The 25,967-nt window shown below is 36.5% G+C and overlaps 1 protein-coding gene across 2 annotated transcripts in view; it reads right to left on the bottom strand.

Annotated features, from left to right (window-relative positions):
* Window positions 1–25,967, bottom strand: part of LAMA2 (laminin subunit alpha 2) — a 656,330-nt gene that overhangs the window by 195,943 nt on the left and 434,420 nt on the right. For both annotated transcript variants that reach the window (XM_053591647.1, XM_053591648.1), the window contains exons 23-29: window positions 15,996–16,232; window positions 14,280–14,423; window positions 13,140–13,319; window positions 12,840–13,028; window positions 12,623–12,756; window positions 8,380–8,497; window positions 3,996–4,130 (exon numbers count right to left, since the gene is read on the bottom strand). In XM_053591647.1, coding sequence (XP_053447622.1) covers window positions 3,996–4,130; window positions 8,380–8,497; window positions 12,623–12,756; window positions 12,840–13,028; window positions 13,140–13,319; window positions 14,280–14,423; window positions 15,996–16,232 — 1,137 coding nt within the window. The remainder of the gene's footprint in view (window positions 1–3,995; window positions 4,131–8,379; window positions 8,498–12,622; window positions 12,757–12,839; window positions 13,029–13,139; window positions 13,320–14,279; window positions 14,424–15,995; window positions 16,233–25,967) is intronic.

Here is a 25,967-nt window from a genome sequence, read left to right as displayed (position 1 = left end):
GAATACTTCACAAAAATAAAATAGTAACTATGTTAGGCGTTCAGTGATGATTAATATTAGTTATGCATTTAGTCAAAAATACCATTTATCATTTTGCTAAAGAGGACAAAAGTATCTATGATCACCTCTTAAATATATCTGCATCCTCGCCCTTACTCTCCATAATAATCATATGATACATTTCAATATCCTATCCTTATTTAAAGAAGATATATTTAAGAATCCAGCAATAGAAAGAAGTTTTCCTAACATGACAAGAAATATTTTTCTTACACTAACCACCAGCATCATACCCTATGTGGAAAAACCTGAGGTGTTCATATTAAAATCAGGAATAAATGGAAAGCTGATTACTCTTCTATTTAACATTTTTTGGAAGACTTAGTACAACTATATAATTATTATAACACATACATTCTGGCAAATAAAAAACAATTATAATTATTTATAAATAATATTGTTGTAAACGTAAAAAGAACCAAATCAACTGAAAAATTTCTAGAGCTAAAATAAAAGTGGCTTGATATCAAATATGTATAAAAAGTATCTATTCCGTTAATGTTTACCAGTAACGACTAGTTTGTAAATAAACTATGTTAAAACAAAAAAAGTAATGTTTACTACTGAAATGAAAAATGTAAGATATAAAAATGATTTTAATATGAGAAATGCATACTCCATGTAAATAATTTTAAAACACATTACTGTAAGAAATAAAATGTTTGAATAGACAAGAGTATCATATTCCTGGGTTGAGGGAAATAGTATAAATATAGCAACTCCTCACAAATTGGTTTAATTTCAATCAAAATTCTAGTAATATTTTTGGGATATTTGAGGACAATGTATTTAGTACATTTTTCATATGTAGATAAGAAAATTAAAAGAAAAAAGAGTAATAAGAGTCTTGTTTTACCAGATACTCTAACTTACTATAAAATGAAGGTAAGCAGAATATTGTAACAAGAACTGAAGGTAACAAAATTAAAAGTATGATCCTTAGACATATCTAAATATGGATAAAATAAATGTGTTCCTATTCAGATATCATGATGTAGCAAAGGGAAAAGGAAATCTTAATCATCAAATGTTTTATTATAGTAATTTAGATGTGAAGAAAGATTACATTCCCCTATCACAATCAATTCCAAAAAGCTTAAAGAGTGGTTCTAAAATGAAATCTTAAAATAATGGTAAACACAATGGGATCCCAGCTTAAGTATTTAGTTGTTATTTTTATTTCTTTTCTTTCTTTTTTTTTTCTGACAGAGTTTCATTTGTTGCCCTTGGTAGAGTGCCGTGGTGTCATAGCTCACAGCAACCTCAAACTCTTGGGCTCACCTGCCACAGTGCCCAGCTATTTTTTAGAGATGGGGCTTCACTCTTGCTCAGGCTGGTCTTGAACTCCTGAGCTCAGGTGGTCCACCTGCCTCAGCTTCCCAGAGTACTAGGATTACAGACATGAGCCACTGCGTCTGGCCCTAGTATAAGTATTGAAAGCCATATAGTGGGTAAGATTCCCATTGCAATGAGTATAATTAGAGAAACAAATCACTCCAAAGATTCAATCTCAGAAACACCATTATGTAGATTACAGGATAATGAGAAAGAAACAGCAAAAAAGACTCAGAAAGAGCTTTCATCAAGTTAGAAAATACCCAGAATTTCATGACCTGGGAAGCAAAATGAACAAGGCTTCAAGAAGAATGGGGTGGTTCACAGTGGCAAAGGGCACTGATAAATCTAGTAAGATGGAAGACCAGTTGCCTAATAACAGCCATGGGGTCCAGTGTAGCAGTGGACCCGACAGCCTATTTTATTAGGGACAAGGGGTGGAGAGAAATTGTGGACAGAGTATAGACAACTCTTCACTGTATAGAAGGAGAAGACAGAAGTAGTAGCTACAAGGAGAAGTCAAGAGAGATGATCTTTGTTTTTTGTTTTTAAGATGGAAGAAGAAACAAAAAGTGATATAGTGGGGTGGGGAGACTAATGTCATTGAGTTGAAGAGTGGTGGGCTCTGGAGCATATAAGGAAGGTGTGATCTTTTCTAGAAACAAGAATGGTTTATTCCAAGCCATGGAAAAGAGTCAGAATAATTGGGCACATATGCAGAAAGGTGGTGGCGTGTGGTAGTGGGAGCTCGTATACTTCTTTCCTGATGGCTTCTAACTTCTCAGTGAAATGAGAAGCAACCCTCAACTAACAGTAAGGATGGGAAGGGGTGGGAGGAGAGATTTGGGGTCAAGGAGAGAGGGGATGGTATGAAATAATCTTCCAGGAACATGGAGAGGAAATGTGGCACAAAGGATCCAAGGGAAGGGAGCGATCATGAAATTCAAGGTGACACTAGAGGGCACAATTTCTTCTTTTTTTAATAGCCACACTCAGCTTACAGGGCCCAGGAGCAGGAGAGAGGAGGATTCACGTACTGCTGGAGTTAACCGGGAAAAATTAAGTAAGGCAGTGGCAGGGGACGTGAGCATTGCAAAGCAGGGATGCTAATGAAGGGTCCTGGGTAGTAAGCTGGTGGAGAAAGTGAGGGTGCGGGAGAGGTAAGAACAGGAAAGAGTGAGTGAACATCAGTGGTGAGATTATAGACATGAACCGGAGAGAAAAGTGAGGGCAGTCAAGGGATAGGCACTTCAAATGCAGACCACAGAGGCACAAGAAACTGAGAGCTAAAGGTATGTAAAAGTTAATTTTTAGACATGAAAGTCACCAAGAATGATGATAGGAATAGAGCTAGAGGGGGCCCCACTGATTCCAAGCAGGGGGAATCTGCAAAGACCCAGGTGGGCAGCATCTGTGAGTTGGGGGGTGAGTTCTATGAGCGGGTGTAGTTGGCCCAGGGAGGGAGGCGTGAGACTCGAAGCTGTGGAGGAGATGCGAGGATGATCCTAAATGGGCGTGGGGGGCAGGGGCACCGCCTACCTCAGGCTCAGGCAATGGGGAGTGCCAGGGAAAGCAGTGGCCACTAGCAGAGAGGGCTGCAGTGAGCAGCAGGCAGGGAGAGCCAGCCGGATTTTCATCAGAGCCAGAAGAGGGTATGCCTGGAAGAGGAGGGTTCTGTGGGGGATTCTGCTGATGCCGACCGTGAGTCCCACCAGGCCCCGCGGAAGGGTTCAGGGGAGCCCAGGAGGGAGACAGGCTCTGCAGAGATGCCCAGAGCTGGAGGGACAAGCCGCAACAGGGGCAACCTGAATTTCTTACTGAGACTGACATCCAAGGCCATGTGGTAGTCTTGACTGTTCCAAGGCAGACGGTGGTAGAGAAAGTAGGGTGTTAGCAGGAACATAAAAAACAAGGGCAACCTCGATTCTAAGGGAAATGGATAAATTATGGGACATTTAACCAAAGAACATAAAGATTTTAAAGAATATCTAACAACATAATCCTCTCATGAGAGGTAAATTTAAAAAGCAGAAGTTATTCTGTACCTATGGTATTCTGTAAACCTGATCTGTAAACCACATGCATAAAATTGGCAGGAAATACCTAAAATAATACATTTTATGCTGAATTTTTTGTTTGTTTTTTTTGCAGTTTTTGGCCGGGGCTGAGTTTGAACCTGCCACCTCCTACTTCTTTGAGCCACAGGCACTGCCCTATGCTGAATTTTGAGTGACTTTTTTTCTCAATTACTTATCGTATATTTTTCTAATTTCCAAATTTCTTATAAAAAGCTTATTTTTGTTTGTAATCAGAAAAATAAAACTCCATATAATTTTTATATCATCTTATCCTCTGGTGCTTTTCTAAAGTGTTAATATTCTATTTCTTGACATGAGCAGCGGTTTTCCAAGTGATCATTCTTTCATTGCTTTTTATAATATAGAATATAGCGAATGTCTTTTTCTCCCATATATTGTATTTCCCACACACAGAGTTCTGTTTCCTGAAGCTTAGCTGGCTTCTGCCTGTGGCATCTGAGCGTTTGTCATGGGGAATGAGCACATGGGCCGTACTGAAGACAGACAGGCTTAGGGGACTACCTGGCATATGGATGTTTCAGGGTCACATAGGCTGCTGTGTCCATGACACTGACACGGGACACAGGTGCCCAGGGTTGGTCCAGGGGTTCGGCCACCAGGCCTGGAATGCAGTCGATAAAATCCTGGCATGCATGTCTGAAAGGAAAGGAAGCCAATTAGGACAGCCAAGTTAGAAATCTTCATTAGTTAAAAATAGCCAACACTTGAATTTCTTGCATGGTCGACAGGACACATATCTTTACCCTGTCTGCATTGGGGGCAACACCACTGACAAACACAAGCGCTGACTTTTACACCTAATGCGTATTTCTGCCTGGGCTCTCCGGTGGGCAGGCAGCATCTCTGTGTCATCAGACTTGTAATAATTAAGTGTAAGTTTTTCTGGGTTTTAAAAACAGATGTATTGAGGTTCAAATTTATGCCTGGCTATGCGATCGTGGATCTCAATTTCCTCATCTATAAAATGAGATCATAAACAATAGTCATACTATTGGCGTAAGTATACTAGGAAATGTGCTTTGTTTTTGCACAGGAGATGGTAAGCAATCAATGTATGGTAAGTTTTGATATTTGATAGGGTTGTTGTGAGGAGTAAATGAGATAATCATTTGACGTATATCAACACAGGTGTCTCTATTGCAAATAAGTTTTTAGATGTAATTGCTCAGGATCAGTTAAAAATAAAAGAAACCATGATTATTTTAAGTTGTACTGGGAAACCAAATTATAATGTATGCTGCTTAACCACACCATGGTCCTCAATATCTGTATGGACATGAAGACAGAGTCTTTGGGTCTCCCATCTGCAGTAGAAGTGACAAAGAATAGAGCAACACCTGTGTAAGTATATGACTGCAGAGCATTTCCATAGTTTGTCTTTTGGGTTTTGTAAGTTGAGAATAGGTATAAATTATTTGGAGATATTAAGAAATCAATTTTAATAATGTTAAGAGACAGCTTCTGAGTGGTGACCTAAGAGACATTAACCATTCCACTATGAGCCTGGGCCCTAAATAAGGGGGGATGACCCAGAGATCATGGATGAATGTCTACTTTCCCTGACATTATTGCAGAGAGCCACATATTCAATGCAGAGTATTTTCAATCTTTAAGAAAGTGATGAGGAAGAATAGTGTCTGCATAATAAACTAAATTCAGTTTTGGTCAGTTTAGGCAGTTGCCTAAACCTCAACCTAACCTAACCCTAAGAGCAGGTTAGGTAAAGTCTCTAACACCAATGGCTCTAACGCCAGCAAATCTGGTAAGGAAATAGGATCGTTTATTGGACTTCTAATGGCAATCTGTTCTCTACTTCAAATCATAAATTTAATAATTAGGCCCTTCCAGAATGAACATTTCTCATGAACAATGCTATAGTGTCATATACTAAGGTAATTGTCTTTCCAATTTTTAGTGGTAACTAATATTTAATTTTGTTTACTTGCAACCATATTGTGGCTAAAGACTTGAAATGAATAGCCTGTAAACACAGCTGTGTCTAGAATACCATACGTTTGGTAAAAATATTGTAAAGGAATTGCTTTGTGTATTCACGACCCAAAGCATATGTTACTGGAATGGGATGTATTATTTCAAAACTGTCCTTAGCTCTTGCTTTGATGATTATATTTTATGCCTGGATAATTACACTTTAGAATCAAGATGAATTATAAACAAGAAGTATAATGGATTAGAGGCAACGGGTGTGGAGAACACCTCAGGTACCTTATTATGAGAGATAGGCCTGTATCTCCATAATCTCTCCACTAAGATATTACTGTAATTACTGTCTTTAAATAGAAGCTTAAGTGAAAGTCACAAGACAAAGGTGAAGCCACCAATGCAGATGGCACTTGGTACATATTCATAGGTTTTCTGGATTTTCTTCATTTATCATCTGCTTTAGGTGTGCTAATTTATATTTTCATATAATGATGGAAAATGACTAAAACTAAAGGGAAAGTATGTTTCAGAATGTACTATTTGAAAAGCTTATCGATCATAATAAAAAGGTTGTTTTCACATTTAAAATCTGGTATGGAAGGTGGACTGTATTAAAATAATTTGCTACCCTACTAATATTTTTATTCATAAGTGAATTATTTAATTAATCAATTTATTTATTTTTAGGCAGAGTCTCCAAGCTATCACCCTGGGTAGAGTGCCGTAGTGTCATAGCTCACAGCAACCTCCAACTCTGGGGCTTCAGCGAACCTCTTGCCTCAGTTTTTCTATTTTTCAGTAGAGACAGGGTCTTGCTTTTTGCTCAGGCTGGTCTTGAACCTGTGAGCTCAAGCTATCCACCTGCCTCGGCCTCCTAGAGTGCTAGGATTATAGGCATGAGTCACCACTCCTGGCCAGTGAATTCTTTTAAATAAATTTAGAAAAACATAGCTGTAATTACTTTCTCTTCAAGATATCTGAAGGCCAACTTTCTCTACTTACTAAATACTTCTTACAGGTAAATAATATTGCAAAGCCAGAAATTTTACAACTTCAAAACTCAAACTGTTATTCTATAGATAGATTGGATAACTATGTAATAAGAAGCCCTGTAGCAATTGAGGGAATTGATCAAGGTCACATAGCTAGAAGAACAACCAAACATTTCTTGGGATAAAGAAAATCTCAGCTCTTGTCTAGGAAAATCTCGAGTTCTTTCTGTCTTCTATTTTTTGTATCTTTCACACTTGCTGGAAAGGTAACGTACTTTCTGTGCACCAAACTACCTCATTATCCACCCACACACTGTGCATGTATACAGATGTTGGGGAGAGTCGCCCATAAAAATGTATAAATAATGTATGAAATAGTAATGGTTTAATAATAATGTGGGTTATGTAATTATGTGTTAGATCAAATGGACAAATTTAAATCAATATTGACCTTCAGAGGAATCATAAGACCGTTGCAGTTAGTTATTCTACAAAATAGTTGTCTGAAAGAGACGGAATTCGTACAATGGCAAGTCAGCTGGATGGGATGTCAGTTTATAGGGAGGCTTTGAAACATATGTTTCTATATAAATTAATCTTTATGCTGATTCCATGGGTGAAAACCCTGAAGTTCAGCAACAGAGCAAGTACCCTGCGCTAGGTACCGAACAAACACTTGTTCAGTCATTGCATTTTTAAAGCTGTTTTTTTTTTTTTAAAGAAAAAAACTCTCTTACTGGGCTATTTGTTTCACTTCCATGAGAACGGAATAATTTGTTAGATCTTTGTCTTGTGGAGGTAGATTTAATTTCTACAAACATTAGGAATGGTACTACAGATAATGTAAGGAAAATAGAATGGATAACAAAGTCAACTTCACCTTATCCTAGGGCTGAGACCCTGCTCTGGTTACTAAACCCTTTTTAGGCAGGGGCCGGTAAATACTCAAATCCCTGAGTGGCAGAGCTGGGCAGATTTGCTGAAGCCAAATTCCCTTTCCTTGGCAGGATGACGCGACCACTGTCAGGACGTTTGTACTCATTATTTTTATGTTGTACTTAAGTTTTGACCTGATGTTGTCACCTGCCTCATGTGCCATCCTTAATAAAACTTTCCAAATCCTGTTTAAAAAATAACATGTATACAATTATATTTATAATAAATCAATACGCAGGTATATAACTAGCTGTTACATTAATCACAACATTAACCCAGCAACTAATATTGACCACACACCAGGCACTGTGATAAATGCTTGACATTCATAGCGCACTTGGTGTTTATAAAACACTTAGACTTATTTCTTTGACCGTTCCTAATCTTCATAGAAATTAAATCTACTTCCACAAGACAAAGATCTAACAAAGTTTTCAGTTCTCATGGCGGTCAAAGAAATAGCCCAGAAAGTTTTTTTTTTTTTTTTTCTTTCTTTCTTTCTAAAAAAAAAGACAGCTTTAAAAATGCAGTGACTGAACAATAGTAGCACTGTTGGAACAAATATATGTCCTTCTGAGAAGCTTATGTGGAAGAGAATAGACTGCTGTTTAGCGTGTAAGTTCTGTCACATTGTATATAAAAATATTTTCAAAACAAGATATAATCTTCTCTCATAATCCCTGTAGTTTAAATGTTTCTGCTTGCTCTAAAGTGGTCCAAGAAAGTAGACCAATTATTAATAAGTGGGTCTCATAAAAACATTCCTACTTCTATTAGGTATTTTCCGAAATCTTTACATTTTCATGTCTATTTTCCTGCAGGTGTGATTTGTACAACTGGGTAACAATGACATGATCCTCTCGCTACTATGTCTCACATCGTGAATACAAGATTAAATCAAACATTTAAGGTTAAGAGTAGGTAATAGACTCCACTTGTCTGTAGCGAAGATAGTGCTGGGAGTATTTCCTCAAGTGAGCCGAAGTTAAGCAGATAAGTAGGAGTTAGCTTACCTCACAGGACAAGCCAGAATAGCCCGGAGGACAATCACATTTCTCAATCAAGTGAGCTGGAGGAGTTACTGCAGTTCCACGACCTGGTTCCGCGACCTCCATGGAGATTTCAGAAATCCTAAAGATAGCACTTAGATCACTACACCAGCCACTTACTGTCATCTGGTAAATCCTACAGGAACAGTCTTCTCCAGTTTATTGTCAACCTCAAACATGTTCGATGTTTTCTTTTGCCTTTATTTGACAAATAATTGTATACATAGTTGGCCCTTAAACAAGACGGGTTTGAGCTGCGTGGGCCACTGTTATATGTTGGAGTTTCCTCCATCTCTGCCACTCCTGAGTCAGCGAAATCCGTCCCTCCTCTTACTCCTCCAGGGCCTCCTCTCCGTGAAGGCACCAACATGGACAGCTTCCTGATGGTCCACTTCCACTTAGTGAACAGCAAATATGTTTTTTCTTCTTTAAGATTTTCTTAAAAACATTTTCTTTTCCCTAGCTTCTTTATTGTAAGGATCCACTGTAGAACACATCTAACGTATAAACTATGCAATGGTCAACTGTTATTGTTAACAGTAAGGCTTCCAGTCGACAGTGGGCTATTTTATTAGCGGTTAAGTGTTTGAGGAGTCAAACACTATAAATGAATTTTGGACTGTGTAAGCAGTTGGTGTCCCTAACCCCAGCATTATTCAATGGTCAAATATATTCATTGAACCAATGATGTATTATTTTGATATGTGGATACATTATGGAACAATTAAGTTCCAGCTAATTAACATACTGTTTTGAAGCTGCTTACATTATAGGGACCCACATGTCATTTCTTATTACTGCATTTTTGCTTCCTCAAAGGTTGAGATTACACATTAGTGAAATATTCACATAAATTATAAGGAGTTCAGCAAATTAGAAGTCTGATATCCTATTGAGATGTTACTACAAAGAGTTTTTCCCATTTCTTAAAATATGAGTTGCTTCAGGTAGACATTGGTGATTAATCAGACATTTATATTCTTGCAAACAGACAACCCAAGGTCATTTCCCATATAATATTTCCTGTACTCACTAGTGAAATTGCTTTTAATTTACTACCATTCTTCATTTCTTTCCCTAAAGCCTATGAATGTCCTTTCAAAAATCTTAGAAAATCACTTAGAAAACAATGATCAAGCATGATGTAATAATACTGATTTCTTTCTGAGAGTAAAAAATCTTTCAAATTAATATTTCATTCACTTTATTAAATAAATTCTTTGAGTAACTTAATTCACCCTATTTTCCTATTGGAAAAGTCCTCATAACTGAAACAAAAGATTCACAGTTAAAATATTGATATCCTTTTCATTAATTGGAAAGTATACATTAAAAAATACATATAATCCATGAATTCAGACTATTTTATGACAACTGGCAACACAAAAATGTTCTGCAAATCAACTTTAAAATGAGACAATGAATAGTTTTGCTCCAATAAAAAGCACCTCCAACAGTTTAAAGAGTTTGAATCGTAAACTTTATAACAAGCATTGGTAGGTTTTATTGAAACTGAACTATGAATGCACGCTCTGGCTTCTCTCACATTGCCATCTGCAGTCTGAAGTCCTTGCAGAGCCCCATATGGTGGGGAGCTGTACACGAACCACTCCCCTCCTGTGGGAGGGAATCCTTGTACGGTCTGCAACTCTTTGTGGGAATAAGGAGGCCACTTGTTTGTTGAGAACTCCTGGCCACTGGCATGGCCATGATATTTTACAGCCTGAGGATCAACCAGCGCCATCTTCCCTTCTCTTGCACAGGCATGGGGCACACCAGCCAGTGTTTACAAGTCAGGCGAAGCTTGGAGGACAGCAACAACTGATATTTTTGTAATACACACTTTTTCTCAGGAGATTAGAGAGCAACAGGTTTTACTGTATCAGAAATTTAGCCAACTTCTGGCTTCTATAAAATGAGTCCTGAAATGCCAAAGTTGTTATTTCTTTCAGATAAAGGTAAAAGGAGACAAAAGAAGTACAAACGGAAAAGAAAATGCCAGCATTGGCAAAATGTGCAAAGTTCAACTCTCAAACTATACCTTAACTCTTAAAACTTTCCTCTTGCTGTTTCTAAGGCTAAAATTTGCAGCTGTATAACAGAGATGCAAGGTTATATCTTGATTACTTTTGGGGGGAATATTTAAACTTTTAAAAACTTTTGTCACAGTTCCACTGTCTTGCAAAACTGAGCTATTCATTCTTATCATTGCTAGGCTATGACTCTAGCTTAGAAAAAGTAAAATATTTACTCATTCTAAAGGTTAAAAAAATGATCACTTAAACCAAAATATCTCATTTAGGGAAGTATCTAAAATAGTGTGATAAGAGAAAAAGACATACAGAGACAAAGTATCAAGATGTGGGCAAGTAAAATCAGAGTGAGAGACGCAAGGAAGGTACAATAAAAGATGCATGAAAATATTGTTTCCATCATTCCACTAACAAGATGTTCTGGGTAGCACCAAAGTCTTTGACTGTGGTGTGGAGCAATTTGCAAAATAATCTATTTGCACACTCACAAAACTACCTGCTATCTTCAAGGACATGCAACCTGCTATGGCTTCTGCCTGCCACCTGATTTACATATGATATTCTAAAATGATTAACAATATAGCTGACAGCATTTTTAAATTACTTGCCTTTTTGGTATTTCATATAAAAACAACATATAAAAACAATCTTTCATTCCAGTGAGACATATCAAAAAGAAACCAAAGGGATTCAGATTTGAAAGTGAATTTTCGACCTTGATTTACTCTTTTACCAAAAGTCTCAACATGAATGAGAAAACCCATATAGATCTTCTGCATGAAATAAAAGGACTTTCTGCTTTAGGTACGGTATTTTTGTATTCGTTAGTTTGCCAATGAGAGGCTTCATTATGTTTTTGTTTTGTTTTCCTAGTCTGGTCTAATAATTTATAAAATGAGATTATTTATGAACATATATTGATTCCATATTCTTAAAGAACAGAATGGAAACTGACATGAAAAAGAAATTGAGCTTATGTGTATGAACTCAACTCAACTCTCTGCAACCACGGTATGAACTTTATCTGTGATTTCTCATTTCATCTCTGGATGAGGCCATGGGTGCTCATGATGTTGTAGTCTACTGCATTATCCCTGATCTAACTTTCCTTATTTTATATTGTTAATAACTTCCTTGGTATTAATCCTTTCCCCAAGCTGTATAAACATGCTTACTTTTCTCATAGTCATCCTTGACTTTTGACACTGTGTCCTTGCTTTCTTTTATAATTATATTCATGGAAAACAACAGTCTACGCTCACAGTATCATTAGGTTCTTGTGTTTCATTCATTCTCTAAAAGTTTGTGATTATTTTTGCCCCAGGACTCCAATGAAAATGGGTCCAGGCCCAGAGTCCCTGACTGGGGTGGGGACCCCAGGGATATTCAGGACTCTGTGATCTTACCAAAGCTGCTGGGTGGGGTATGAAGAAGCCATACTGTAAGGAAAACACATTTCCTTTGGAAAATAAGGCTTCCAAGGCATCATACCATGAGCACCTCCAGTACAGTTTTAACTGTCAGCCCCAATAAGGTTCATTTTAATTGGACTCTTCAGGTCATATAAAAACAATGAATACTCCCTTGAAATATTCCCACCATCTAGGTTCCATGATATCACATTCATTCTTGTTGATCTTCTGTGTTCCTTTTTTTCTAATATGATTCCCAATGACAGACGGAAAAACCATCATGCATAGGGAAATTGTGACATGCATAGGGAAATTGTGACACGTGGGAAAATGACGATATTGAATGCAATACAGGCGTGAAGACATGAGAATGTCTTCAGAAGCTGGAGGAGACCAGACCAACTTGGCCCTGTGTGATTCCCCTGATGGATGGAGAAAGTCATTTTCTCAGCACTCTTATAACCCAATGATAGGACAACAGTGAATTACTGACTACATCAGACCTAACAATATGTGAATTTCTGATTTGCATCTTAAACTTACCATATAATTCAATTTTTTCCCCTTAAACTTGTTTCTCATGCTATTTTCCTTTTTTGGTGATTATCTTCTGTCAGGTCACAAGGAAACCACCCCTGGCTTGTGTTCTAGCATCACACTCCAAACCCAGCCATTTCTAAATCTTTCTTGTCTGAGGTTTCACTGACCTTTCCTATAGACTGCCCTATACAAGAAGAGCTTAACTTGGGTATTTGCTCTTACCTGCTTTGTCGCATGATATTTCCATGAGTAGCCTTGATCAGAATATAATGAATATCATATAATATATCCAGGAAGTCTTCACGGGTCACAGTTCTACTGATTCGAGGATCATCGCCATAGTATTTCCATTCTTTCTATTTGCAAGAAAAGAAACCATTCTGACAAAACTGAACGCAAAACCATCGGCATCTGTGTACTGAACAACTAGTAACTTTACCTCTGTCATTTCAATTTCATGCCTTGTCAATTGGCCAATCAGAGGAGCAGCCATATGCCTGATGATAATTCTAGCATGAGAAGGAGTTCCACCTCGAATGATAACTTGAGGATTATACGTAGAGAAACCTGTCTCTTCCCGAGCTTCAAAATAGATTGCGTACCTGAGTTTGCCCCCATAGGCCATCAACTGATGAAATAAAATGAAGAGTGATGAGGAGTTAGATGAATTTCCAAATGACATGGTTCCAAAAACATATTTTATCTTGTTCACATATGACTTCAAAGCTCTTGTTCTTACCTTCTTTCCCTCAAATTGTCCTGGAAGTTTCCAATAAAAAGGTTCCAAATGGAGATCTCGTCTCACGAGAGTCATGTTTGCAACGATTTCTGGGTGTTGGAAAGCAATGCCTTTGGTAGTTGTGTGCTGCAGGGCCTCATCCACCAGGGGTAGAATGGTCTGATCAGCTTTCAGAGTCACCTTCGTGGGGTCAAAAGACAGTAGGAGGCTACACGTAAGTTTTTTTGACATTCCTTTAAAACTAAGTTAAGGACTGCCTGTCCACCTGCAGTCCCTCAGCTCATTCTGATGAGGTGTTCTCTTGAGAAAGAAAACTCACGCATAGCAGACAAGCAAGGCAGGAGGTAAAGATTTTTTTTACTAGCTGACATAAGAAAAACCACAATATCTCTGAAAATTAGTCTTTTACACTGACAAAAAATAGAATTTATTTATTTATTTATTTTGGGAGATAGTTTCATTTTGTCGCCCTTCATAGAGTGCTGCAGTCGTAGCACATGGCAACCTCAAACTATTGGGCTCAAGTGAGACCCTTGCCTCAGCCTCCCAAGTACTTGGGACTACAGGTGCCCATCACAACACCCGGCTATTTTTAGAGATGGGGTCTCCCTCTTGTGCAGGCTGGTCTCAGGCAATCCACCGCCTTGGCCTCCCAGAGTGGTGGGATTACAGGCATGAGACACTGCACCTGGCTTCAAAGAGTAGAATTTAGAAGTAGGAAAAGTTAAGGGAACATTAAAGTAAAAATGAACATCCTCCCACCCTAAAATTCAATGATTTCCTAATGTTGGTTGGAACAAATGTGCAACAAGTTTAGTTTTCGTGGCTGTGTTCGCACACATCAGCATTCACACTCTGCTGCCCTGACTCTTCCCATCCCAAAGTCTAATGCTTCTCTGATAATGTTTCTCTTTTCTATTTCCTCATCAACAATAAGTGAACTATTTTTAAGAAAGAATAAGAGAGGCGTTTGCCCCAGCTGTCTAACAGCACGTGGTCCCTTTACCTTTTCTAAATGTGCACAGGGGAAAAGGTTACTTACATGGTTTGCCATTTCCTACTACCCCGGAGGGCCTGACTCAAAGCCACCAGCAGGGCCTCGCATTACACCATTACACGGCTCAGCACCTCCTTACTCACCCACGTCCGGATCAGTCCTTTTGCTTCAGAGCACTGAGTAGTGGCGCCAAAGCAATAGCAGCTGCTGCAGCCGAGCGGATTTCTGGCATCAAGTCCAAATTTGCCAGGCCGGCATCTGTCGCAGTGGACGCCTTCCACATTCACCTGGAGAGAGATGGGAGTCCCTTAGAGTCCAGAATGGCAAAGAGACGGGGAAATCAGCTTGAGAACAAAAACAGATGTACTTAAAAAAAAAAAAAAAATGAAAACAAAAGAACCCTGAGTATTGCACTCTCCTCTCAAAAGGCACATGTAGTTGAATCTCATCATTCATGGGTCTTTCAAAAGTGCTTTCTTCATAAATAAGTACATTCCTAAAGGTATTGCAGATTGTTTTTTCAATCTCAGTGGCACACTTCCTACAGTTCTGATGTGACTGATGTGAAAGACTCATGAAAATTTCAAAAGCAAAGTAAAAACATGGATTCCTATTAGTCAAAGTTGTCAAGAATAGGCAGGAGGTTAAGATGTATATTTATATAATTATTATAACATAATGTATATACATAGATGTAATATATATTAAATATCATAGGTGAGCTTGGTGCCTGTAGCTCAAGCAGCTAGGGCGCCAGCCACATATGCCAGAGCTTGTGGGTTCAAATCCAACCTGGGCCTGCCAAACAACAGTTTCAACTACAACCAAAAAATAGCCCTGCATTGTGGCAGGAACCCGTAGTCCCAGCTACCTGCGAGGCCGAGGGAAGAAAATTGCTTAAGGCCAAGAGTTTGAGGTCACTGTGAGCTGTGACGCCATGGCACTCTACCTAGGGCAACAGCTTGAGACTCTGTCTCAAAAAAAAAAAAAAAGTCAAAAGGTTTTAGACAGTTTGGTTGCTGAGAAAACAAAAATATATATATCTATATCATAGGTGATGGTCACGGTAAGAAGCAGCAAGACAGTACTACTCCTTAGTTGGCTGGGACCCTCCATAACAGAAGCTGCCATTGCCTTAAATTCTTAAGACTATTTTAACAACCTCTTCTCAGATTCCATCCCATTTCTTGTGTCCCTCTTTGCATAGAGTTTATCTTGAAACAATACCTCTGACACAGTTTTAACTGCATTTACCCTGGGATTGATTTTTTTAAGAAATATGTAAGGAGAAAAATCCCTTTTATCCTTTTTAATTGGCTCTTTTTCTACACCATTTAACAATATTAATGAGGGCAAAAATTTGCACATAGTCACCGCTTATAATGAAAGTGTTTATATGTGATGAAATTTTACTGAACTTCCACAGCAGTAAATATATTTTCCAGTGTACAGTGATTGCAGATTAACTTTAGGAGAAATGGTTTTTTATAAGCCTTATTATTTAGCTGTGATTTTCTCTGATGATGCTGGAAAAAACTGTCTTCCCAGCCCTCCTTCCCAGATTACTCTTGCTGAAAGCAAAGCTAATAATATCTTTAAAAAATAATAATTTGCGTTTATAATTGAAAATGCATCTTCTCTACCAACTAGGAAAAAAGTTGGGTCTGGGTTGAAAAGCAGCACATATCAGTAAGCCAAGGAACATATAGCAAGGACAGCTCTGGGTCTAGCAATGGGATTTTGTCCATCTGTTTGGATAGCTCAACGAAGCAGGAATATGAACACTGAATGCACTTAAATCTGAGCGATGGAAACCGAATTGGGTGAGGTTTCCCCTACTGCACTCCAGCAGCACATACCTTGCAAGTACACTGCCCAGTTTGGTCACTACAGGAGCACTGTTTAGTCTCCGAATCACAGGTGGCAGCATCTGTCCCTGGCAGGAAGCAGTCACAGAGATTGCAGTGAGGGAAGTTCCAGTGACCTCGATTGCACTCTGTACATTTTGCACCGGAGAATTTTGGATGACAGTTACATTGGCCGGTATTTACATTGCATTGGAAATCCAAGGATCCCACTGTGCTGCAGTTACAAGCCTACAGAGGAGATAAAAACAGCAACTATCAATACCACTTTATGGGAAATAGCTTAAAATTTTAATTCTAATGCTTCTATGCTTCTACTAAACATTTATTAATCACGTAACTATTCTATGCTTTGTATTATTCTGGTTTAGTCGCTTGGGAAACACCAGTGAACATAAACATTAAAATTGCTTCTTCTATTTGTAAAAATATAAGATTGTCCAGAAATCATAACACTATTCAAATAAGAAAGAAAATGGGTTTTCTCTGACTTTTGTGGCAGAGGGGTATTAGGTATGGTTCTTTTTTTTTAAATGCTTTTTGTGTCAAAGATTAAACTTTAGACAAAGTCAATTTACCTATTACCATCTTGTAATTGTAGCATTTAAAGAATCCTACGGAGAAATACCTCATAGCGTATGAGAGGGAGAACAGTAAATATTTAAATATAACACGATAGAACATGCATTATATACTAGGAGAAGGACAAAGGGCTATTGGAACATCTAAGGAGCTTCAAACCAGACTTGGGGGAGCCAGAGGGGACTTAAAGTTGAGAGCAAAATCTAGTATATTAATAGAGTAATAATAGATAGATTTTACTCTATATAATATGTAGATAAAAATATATAGATTTTATTCTATATAATATACTATAATCTAGTATATATTATAGTATATATAATATATAAATTTATACATATATAATATAAAATCCAGTATATATACTAGATTATAGTATACATAGATTTGCTATATATACTATAATATATAGATTTATATATTATATATATTATATCTAGTATTATGCTAGATTATAGTATACATAGATTTATTATATATACTATAATATATGAATTTATATATTATATATAATATTATACTCTATTATAGTATACATAGATTTACTATATATACTATAATATATAGATTTATATTTATATTATAATATATAAATTTATATATTATATATACTAATATATTAGATTATAGAATATTATATAGAGTAAAATCTATATATTATTATCTAGTAAAATCTAGTATATTATTTTCTGGCGTTTAGTATTGCAGACAAGTCTAAGGAAGAATGCTTCGCTGGCAAACTTTTTTCTTCATCTTTGGTGTATACACATTTTTTTTTCTATTTATGTGATGTAAATTTTTGCTAGAATTTTTAAAACCTTGAGCCTTTTTCATTTATTTACTGGAATATGGTGAGTTTTTTCAGTTTCGTAACATAATTGTGTTTTGATTCAATGCTGTTTCTTCAGATTCGTCTTGGATTTTGACATTGGTCTAATTTATCAATTATCTTTTCTAGGATCACCTCTGTCATTCTTAACGTGCATCACGCCTGACTATCTGCCAAACCTAAAGTCTTCTGCAATCATTCTCATCTGCTTTGTCTTTATTGCCGTATTTACCTTTCACATTTTTTCTCTATTTTCCACCTCCTATTTTATAGTGAAAGTTTTGTTGTATGTATATATCACCAGTGCTTATTTTGATTTTTTTTGACTAATTTTCTTATCTCTTCTCATTTTTAATTTCTACTTATTCACTTGTCCTTCTGTCTTATATTCTCCTTTTAAAAGTTTCTGCTGTAAATGTAAAGTGCTCATTTCTGCTTGCAATTAATAAAAATACCAAATAGGTTTATAAAATATCATTTAGGGTTTTGGAATAAATCATTTTCAGGGCCTAGCTGTGCCAATCACCAATCGACTCTCTGCACTCCCAATTTAGCTTGCTTTATGATCCTGTGGTTGGTTAGACATCTTCACATTTTTCCATGGCCAGGTAGCAGAACATAGTTAAGAGAGTCCTGGAAGGACCCTGTAGGGCCATTTTGGTGGGCTCACAACATTTCAATGCTGAGTTCTGGCTCTTCATTAATATCATTACCAAGGCCGGGCATGGTGGCTCATGCATGTAATCCTAGCACTCTGGGAGGCTGAGGTGGGTATATGGCTTGAGGTCAGAATTTCGAGAACAGCCTGAATAAGAGTGAGATCCTGTCTCTAAAAACAGAAAAACTAGCTGGGCATAGTAGCAAAGGCCTATAGTCCCAGCTACTGGGTAGTGTGAGGCAAGAGGATCACTCAAGCCCAAGCGTTTGAGGTTTCTGTGAGCTATGATGATGCCATGGCACTCTACCAAGGACTACAGAGTGAGACTCTGTCATAAATAAATAAATAAATAAAAATAAGCTAATCATCATCTTTTTATTATTATTATTTAACACAGAAGTCTAGCAGCCCAGAAATAAAGCGCTCAGACAAGAGGGCATACTCTGCCCCCACAGACAACTTTCTGACTTGCTGTGGCCTGCACACACACTCTGACCTTAGAGGCTGCTTCTAAGTAGCCCCAGCACGCTCACATGCTCCAGTAACACTGGGCAGCTTCCATAGACCAGCAAGCTCTGGCACATTTCTTTTGGCTTTGTTTGACCACCAGCAGGCTGTGTGTTCCTATGGTGGCCACACCCATGTTCAAGACATCTGACAGCAGCCTTGCTGCAGGTGGCAGAGGGAGTGTGTCCCCAGCTATCCCATGGTGGCTTCACTGAGTTCCATCCCACCACTTAGAGGGAGGAGCTGCTACAAGTACCTGCCACGTCAAGCTACTTACAGCTCTCTCCTATCATTTTAAAGAAACTAACCATCTTCTGCCAATGAGAATTCCTTATATTTCACTTTCTTGGGTTAACTAACCTGTGTGGTTTCTATTTCCCCAGCAAGGCCTGACTTGGTGCCCGGGTGGGTGCCATCTCTTTCTGTGTCTGAGTTTGCCGCCACAGAGTGTCTGTACTTTGCTGGGACTTAACTCTTTTTAGTGCTGTTTTGTCACCCTTCTCGGATCCACAGCTCCATGGCGAATTCACAAGCATAGCACCCAAATCCCAGGCTCAGTTCTGGGTAGCACCTACTTTGTGCATCTCACGCCCTTCTTTGTTCAGCTTAGTTCTTATACTCACAACTATCAGGGCTAGCCCCACTTCTATTTTTCACAGAAGTAATTAGTGCTTTTAGAACATGATGTACAATCAACACTTTCTTTTCTGACTGTCTCTTTCCTGCCCAAATGTTTGGTGAAAAATCTTCCTTGATTCTAACATTAAAATAATCATCAGACCTTACTTTTGGTGTCTTTATAGTTAAGTAGTTTTCTATTTCTTCATTTATGTCCAGTAAAAAGGCTGCAGTAGGGACTGCTACTAAAAGTGATTTTAAACCCGCTGATGTAAATGTGATTATTTGTTATATTTACAAACATCGACATAGCTTCTGAGGTGGGGAATAGTGTCACCTAATAGAACATCAGATATGGAATACAACTGAAAAATCAGGATGACATATTTATACCCTAAACATTTTTCTTTGTCATTGCTTTGAGTATGTTTTTACTCACTTAACCAAAATGGGCTGTAATCAGAAATAGAAAGTTATTAATATAAGTTATAGAAATTATGATCAAATAAACTTAAAAAGACCTGCAAGACATCCTTATTTTTAAATAACTAAAGTATAAAATTTCTGCTACCCAAATAATTGTATAAAACAAAAGCACTAATTCTTAAGAAATAGTTGACATTACAAATAGACACTGGGACCTTTCCAAATCAGGAAGTTTATTCAGGAAGTTATAGTGGAGGATAAATGAGACCATTACCCATATGTTTACATAGCACTATAGCCAACATCAAACTTAAATCATAATTAGATGTATTGTTTGTTTAGCATTAGAGGATTTACTCACTATTCCCCTGTTAGTGAAAGATGGCAGGCTTTGTACTCTACTTCAATAACAGCTCAAATGATGTGTGTGTTCATACCTCAGCACAGAGAAATTACCCATGACATAACGAAAAGGAAGCTATAAACTTCAAATCACTGCTCATTTAAATTACAGTCACCTAAGTCTCTAAAATAGTAGAATTCATGTTCACAAATAAATTATTTGAGAAAGCTCTAACATTTGTAATTCTTCATTATGATGAAGTGTCTAGCTATTCAGAAATTTAGATTTTTAATCATGATTCTATAGTAATAAAAAAATTCAATCAAGTTTTATTGACATAACATTTGCCCAATAATCTGCAAAAAGGATCGTACCAAACACATAACTACATTCTTGTAGACACTTCAACTGCATTTTATCCTGACTTACATCCTTACAGCTAGGTATCAGCTTCAATTTCAGGACTTTTATTAGAGTTTGACCAGCTCACAATATTTTCTGGGAAGAGTGGAACTCTCAGAAATTTCCTCAGTACATACTTAGAAGTCTAAAGACAAAGTGGGTGTTTGCACTCAAATTTGAATACACAGAAGTTGGTCATACCAACTTATATACTTCAAAAAAACTTGAAACTCTTGAGAAATTTTGTTTTCTTTCCAAAAAATGTAGCTCAATGGCACTTCCAACTTAATAACGTCATTGGCAATAGAAAAATAAATGTTCTGTCTGGTTTTTGTTTCTCTAATCACATGTGTAATTGAAGTCAGATATCTAAACTTTCTTCAACTATCACTAATACTCTAGTTCTCCTCCAAGTCGGTACTTTACAAACCAGTGTTCAGATATGTTATCATACATGTAAAGATGGTTACAGTCTACTACTTCATGCGTGCTAATTCTGTGGAAAAATAATTTACATCTCTATGGGTTAATACCATATGTCAAATAGGACCACACTTGAGCATCATGTTCCAATATTCCAATATGATCAATTAGAATGGCTTCCACTAACATAAACATTTCCCCTATTTATGGCTCTTAAATTAATGAACACAGTTCAACCCCAACTTTACTTGGCCTCTGTGCTGCAATTATACCTGAAGATATTCTTCTTTTAGGGTCAGAAGAGGACAAGTCTTCCTCTGTTACCTGGTCTGGAGTACAGTGGCATCACCATTAGCTCACTTCAACCTCAAATTCATGGGCTCAAATAATCCTCCTGCCTCAGCTTCTGAGAAACTGGGACTACAGGCATACACCACCACACTCAACTAGTTTTTTATATTTTTGTAGAGACCAAGTCTCATTATACTGTTTAGGATGGTCTCGAACTTGTGACCTTGAGCAATTCTCCCACCCCACTCAGCCTATTCTCCCTTATGAACTGTCTCTTCTTAGTTTTTATAGAACTTTATCTGGTTTGCTTCTTTTTTAAGCTGTTAAACTATACACCCTCCTCCAAAGACAAAAGCCAAGAAACAATTGTTTCCAGTCATTGGATAAAAGGAAGCACAGGACTGTGATTTCTGAGAGGAAAAACATTGAGGCAGTTTCTAGGTTGCAACACAGAGAGCAGAAGCCTAAATAAAGTCCAGTACTGTATCTGAGTTGAGAGACAAGGAGTGGATTTTGGAGAAGCTGAGGTAAAATTTATGAGCAAATAAAATATGTGTTCAGAAAACAGGAAGTTAGAGAATTCCAAGGAAGTGCAGAAAGGTTCCCTTGAGTCATTGGCTAAATACTAATAGGTGCCTTCATGGGATGAAATTCTACATGGATAGAGGAAAAAGCATTGGGAAACTGAAGGCTGAAAAAATTTTTAGAGCTTACAGAGAACTTGGAATAATTCATACTCACAATAGCCAGAAAGGAGAGACATGGATTTACCCTTGGTAGTATTCTTAAAAGTTTCGTAGCTCAGTAGAGGGGATAACTGACTACTGGATTTAAAATTTCTCTGTGCCTTCTCTAACAAAACTTAAATGCAAGCTTCAGAAGGATCCGAGTGATCCATGAATAACTAAACTATTTGCCATGATAAAGTTTAATACTCTTTGAAGGAATACAATAAAATCCAATAGACAACAATGAAAAATATAGAATGTGTGGCATCCAAATACAAATTGCCAGGCATGAAAAAAATGAAAAAACTACAACTCATCACCAGGAGAAAAACCAACCAATAGAAATAGTCCTGACATAAAAGAAATGATGAAATTAGCAGGCAAACATCTTAAAAGTGATAATATTCATAAAAACGTATTATAAGTGTTTTCAAGACTAAATAAAAAATTGAAATATGTTGAAGAGAGAAATGAAAGATATAAAAAGACCCAAATGGAAATTTCAAGGATTAAAAATACAGTATTTGTAGTAAAAAAAAAAAAAATACTAATTAGATTAAAAACAGATTAGAAACTGCAGGAAAAAATCAGTGAATTGGAACAAAATAGCAGAAACTATCAAAAATAAATATAAGCATAAGAAATGAAAACAATAAACAAACATTTTAGTGAAATGGGGGAAATATCAAGTGGCCAAACATATAGATAACAATTCCCAGAAGGACACAATGGGAGTGAAGATTATAAAATATTTGACATGATGGATAGAAAATCTCCAAATATGATGAAAACTAAAACACCACAGAGCCAACAGAGCCAACTAATCCTGTGAAAAGTAAACATTAAAATTAAACTAAAAAAAGATAGGATAATCAAAGAGCTGAAAACCAGGTTAGGATTCCATATATAGCAAAAATGTGTTTGAAAAATAAGAAAAGAATCAGTCAGCAGACCTGAAATATTAGAAATGATAACAATAATAACTAGGATAGTAGTTAATGGAAAAAGGGAAATGGTATGAAATGGAAATTTGGATGTACATGAAGGAATGAAGAGCATTGGAATTAATGCACATATAAAACAATAGAAAATAAGTTTTCTTTAATTAAAAAGCTAATTGACTATTTAAATCAAAATCATAATATTATATTGTAAGTCATATAATATATGTCATAGAAGTACCATGTATGACAACAGTAGCACGAAGGATAGAAAAGAGAATTGGAGGCTTACTGTTGTAACGGTCTTATGCTAAACATAAAGTGCTAGGAGATCATTTTAAGGTATATTCTGGAAAGTTAAAGATATTTATCCTTAGACAAACACCAATGGTATAAAACAAATAGGTATAAAACAAATCTGATAATGCAAAAGTGAAGAGAAAACATTATTATAAAAATTACTCAATCCAAATAAAGGAAGATAAAGAAGAAAAAAAGGAGGCAAGAGCAGATAGGAAAAGCAAAAGCAAAAATGTAGAATTCATCCAGCATACCAATATGTACATTAAATGATAATAATTAAAATACTCCAAAGGCCAAATTATTAAGATCAGACAAATAGCCAAGATTTAACTATATATTATCCAAAGAAATACCTTACATGAAAACATTTTAAAAGAGGAGATAAATGATAGAGTTAAAAAATATGTAACACACCAATGAAAAGAATGTTGGAATGGCTGAATGAATATCAGAAAAAAGTACACTTTTGAATAAGGAATATTACCAGGAAGACATTTCATCATGACAAAGGCATCAACTTTTCAAAAAGATATAGCAATCCTACATGTATCGAATATCATTGCTCCTAAATATATGAATCAAAATCTAAGAGCACCGAAACAAGACACAGACAGATGAATTAAAATTGTAGTGCATATGCTCAGTTACTGAGAACACGTAGATATAAAGATCAAGAAGGATTATTAACTTTCACGAAAGGTTACATCCGAGAACTCCAAAACACATGTTATTTTCAAACTATAAGTTATAATAATCAAAGTAGACACCATTCTGGGTCATTAAAGCAAGTCTCAATGCATTTCCAAAGATCTTAAATAATACAAATTATGTACTCAGACCAATATGGAACAAAAATCAATACCAGTAAAAAAAAAGTTATATTGAATATTTCCAAATATTTTGTAGGTAAACATCACATTTTGAAATAACCAATGAATCAAAAATAAAGAGTAATTTAAATCTAATGAAAATTACAACAGTAATTTACAACAGTAAAAGTATCCTAAGTAGCACTTGGAAGGAAAATTATAATATGAAATGCCTGTATTAGTAAAGGATAAAAGTCACAAATCTATGATCTAAGATTTCATGTTAAGAAACTCGCTACACAAGAAAAAAATAAATTTGAAGTAAGTCAGAAAGAAAAAATGTTCACCTTTATATAAATTGCTATATTTATTGGTACAAATTGTTTGTATTATTATGTTATTATTTTATTGTCAATAGCATCTATAGCAATATCCCCTCACTGTAGGAAGCCCAAAGGCTGGTTAAATATAACTGGCATGGTGATCTTGGACAGCTCCATTCGACTACATTTTCTGAGGATGCTCCAGATACTGAAGTCATTTCTGGAAAACATAGGAGAGGGCAACTTGTCCTGTGTTTCTTGAAGCCATTGGACAGAGCGTCTCTATCACCACAATCTTTTCCTTCAGACATTTGAGCTGTCTTTCGCTGCTCAAATGCTTTCCTTCCTCTTCAAAGGAATGTGCTATCACTGCTTCCAATCTACTTAGGGACTGCTGGGACTCAGAATCTGGCAGCACATCATACCCTGTTTCCCTGAAAATAAGACATCCTCCGAAAATAAGACCTACTTACAGGAAAGATAAGACGTCCCCTGAAAATAAGACCTAGCGCATCTTTGGGAGCACACCTTAAAATAAGACACTGTCTTATTTTCAGGGAAACAGGGTAGAACTCATCTTCACCAAGGCTGCTGAGAAGTGATGGAGACCCTTTAACCAGAGACTGCTCTAATTCATGATGTTCAGCGGCTAGAGTCTCGGGTGCTTCTGACAAAATTTCGTTTTTCTCTTGTTTCTGTTCCTATTTAAAATTCCTCACATCCCTCAAGCACATCTGGCCGCCTCCTCCCCCTTCTCTTCCCTGCGTCCATTTATCATTCTTAAAATTTGTCTCTTCTTTCTCTTTTCCTGATCAATCTTTCTAGAATATTATTAACTTTATTGATCTTTCCAAAGAACCAGCTTTTGGTTTCCTCTAAAGCATTTCTGTTTTCTATTTCATTCATTGTGCAAACTGTTTTGCAAATTAATGAGGAAGAAATGATTCTCCACCATTTCATCAGGCTAGCAATATCCTGATACCAACACCAAACAGCAATACTAGAAGGAAAAACCCTATACCAATATTTCATATGAGCATAAATCCAAAATTGCTAACAAAATGCTAGCAAACAGGATCCAACATAATTTAAAAAGGATAATCCCTGGCAACCAAAGGGGTTTATCTGAGGATTTCAAGGTTGGATCAACATGTGAAAATCAATCAATATAATTCACCGTATTAACAGCTTAAAAAGAAATATTTTGTAATCATCTCAATAGATGCAGAAAAGGGATTTAACAACATTGAACATACATTCTTGATAAAAGCTCTTAGCAAACTAGGAATATGCGGGGACATCTTCACACCACTAAAGAGCATCTGTAGGTAAAATATGGCTGATGTCATTCTCAATTATAAAAGACTGAATGCTTTCCATTGAACATAACACATAAGGCAAGGGTATTTGCTTTCTACCATTTCTAATCAATATTTCACTGGAATAGGACAAGCAAATGAAATAATACTTACTCCTATTGGAAAGAATAAAGTAAAATTATATTTTCTGATGCCATGATTATCTACATATAAAATCTCAGTGAAGGTACCAAAGTTGCCCAAAGGGCAACTAAAACTAAGCTTAACACAATATAAAAGAGTAATATGTAAAAATAATTGTATTTTTCTATTCTAGCAATAGGCAATTAGAAACTGAAAAGTAAATAGTAACATTTACTTTTCATCAAAAGTGTAAAACACTGATACGTTTAATAATATATATGCAAGACTTGCACACTAAACAACCACCAAACATTTCTGAGGGAAAAAACTAAAGAAATGCA

The sequence above is a fragment of the Nycticebus coucang genome, chromosome 5, assembly GCF_027406575.1.
Source record: "Nycticebus coucang isolate mNycCou1 chromosome 5, mNycCou1.pri, whole genome shotgun sequence".
In the NCBI taxonomy this organism is placed as follows: domain Eukaryota; kingdom Metazoa; phylum Chordata; class Mammalia; order Primates; family Lorisidae; genus Nycticebus; species Nycticebus coucang.
This window is presented reverse-complemented; position numbering and strand designations above follow the sequence as displayed.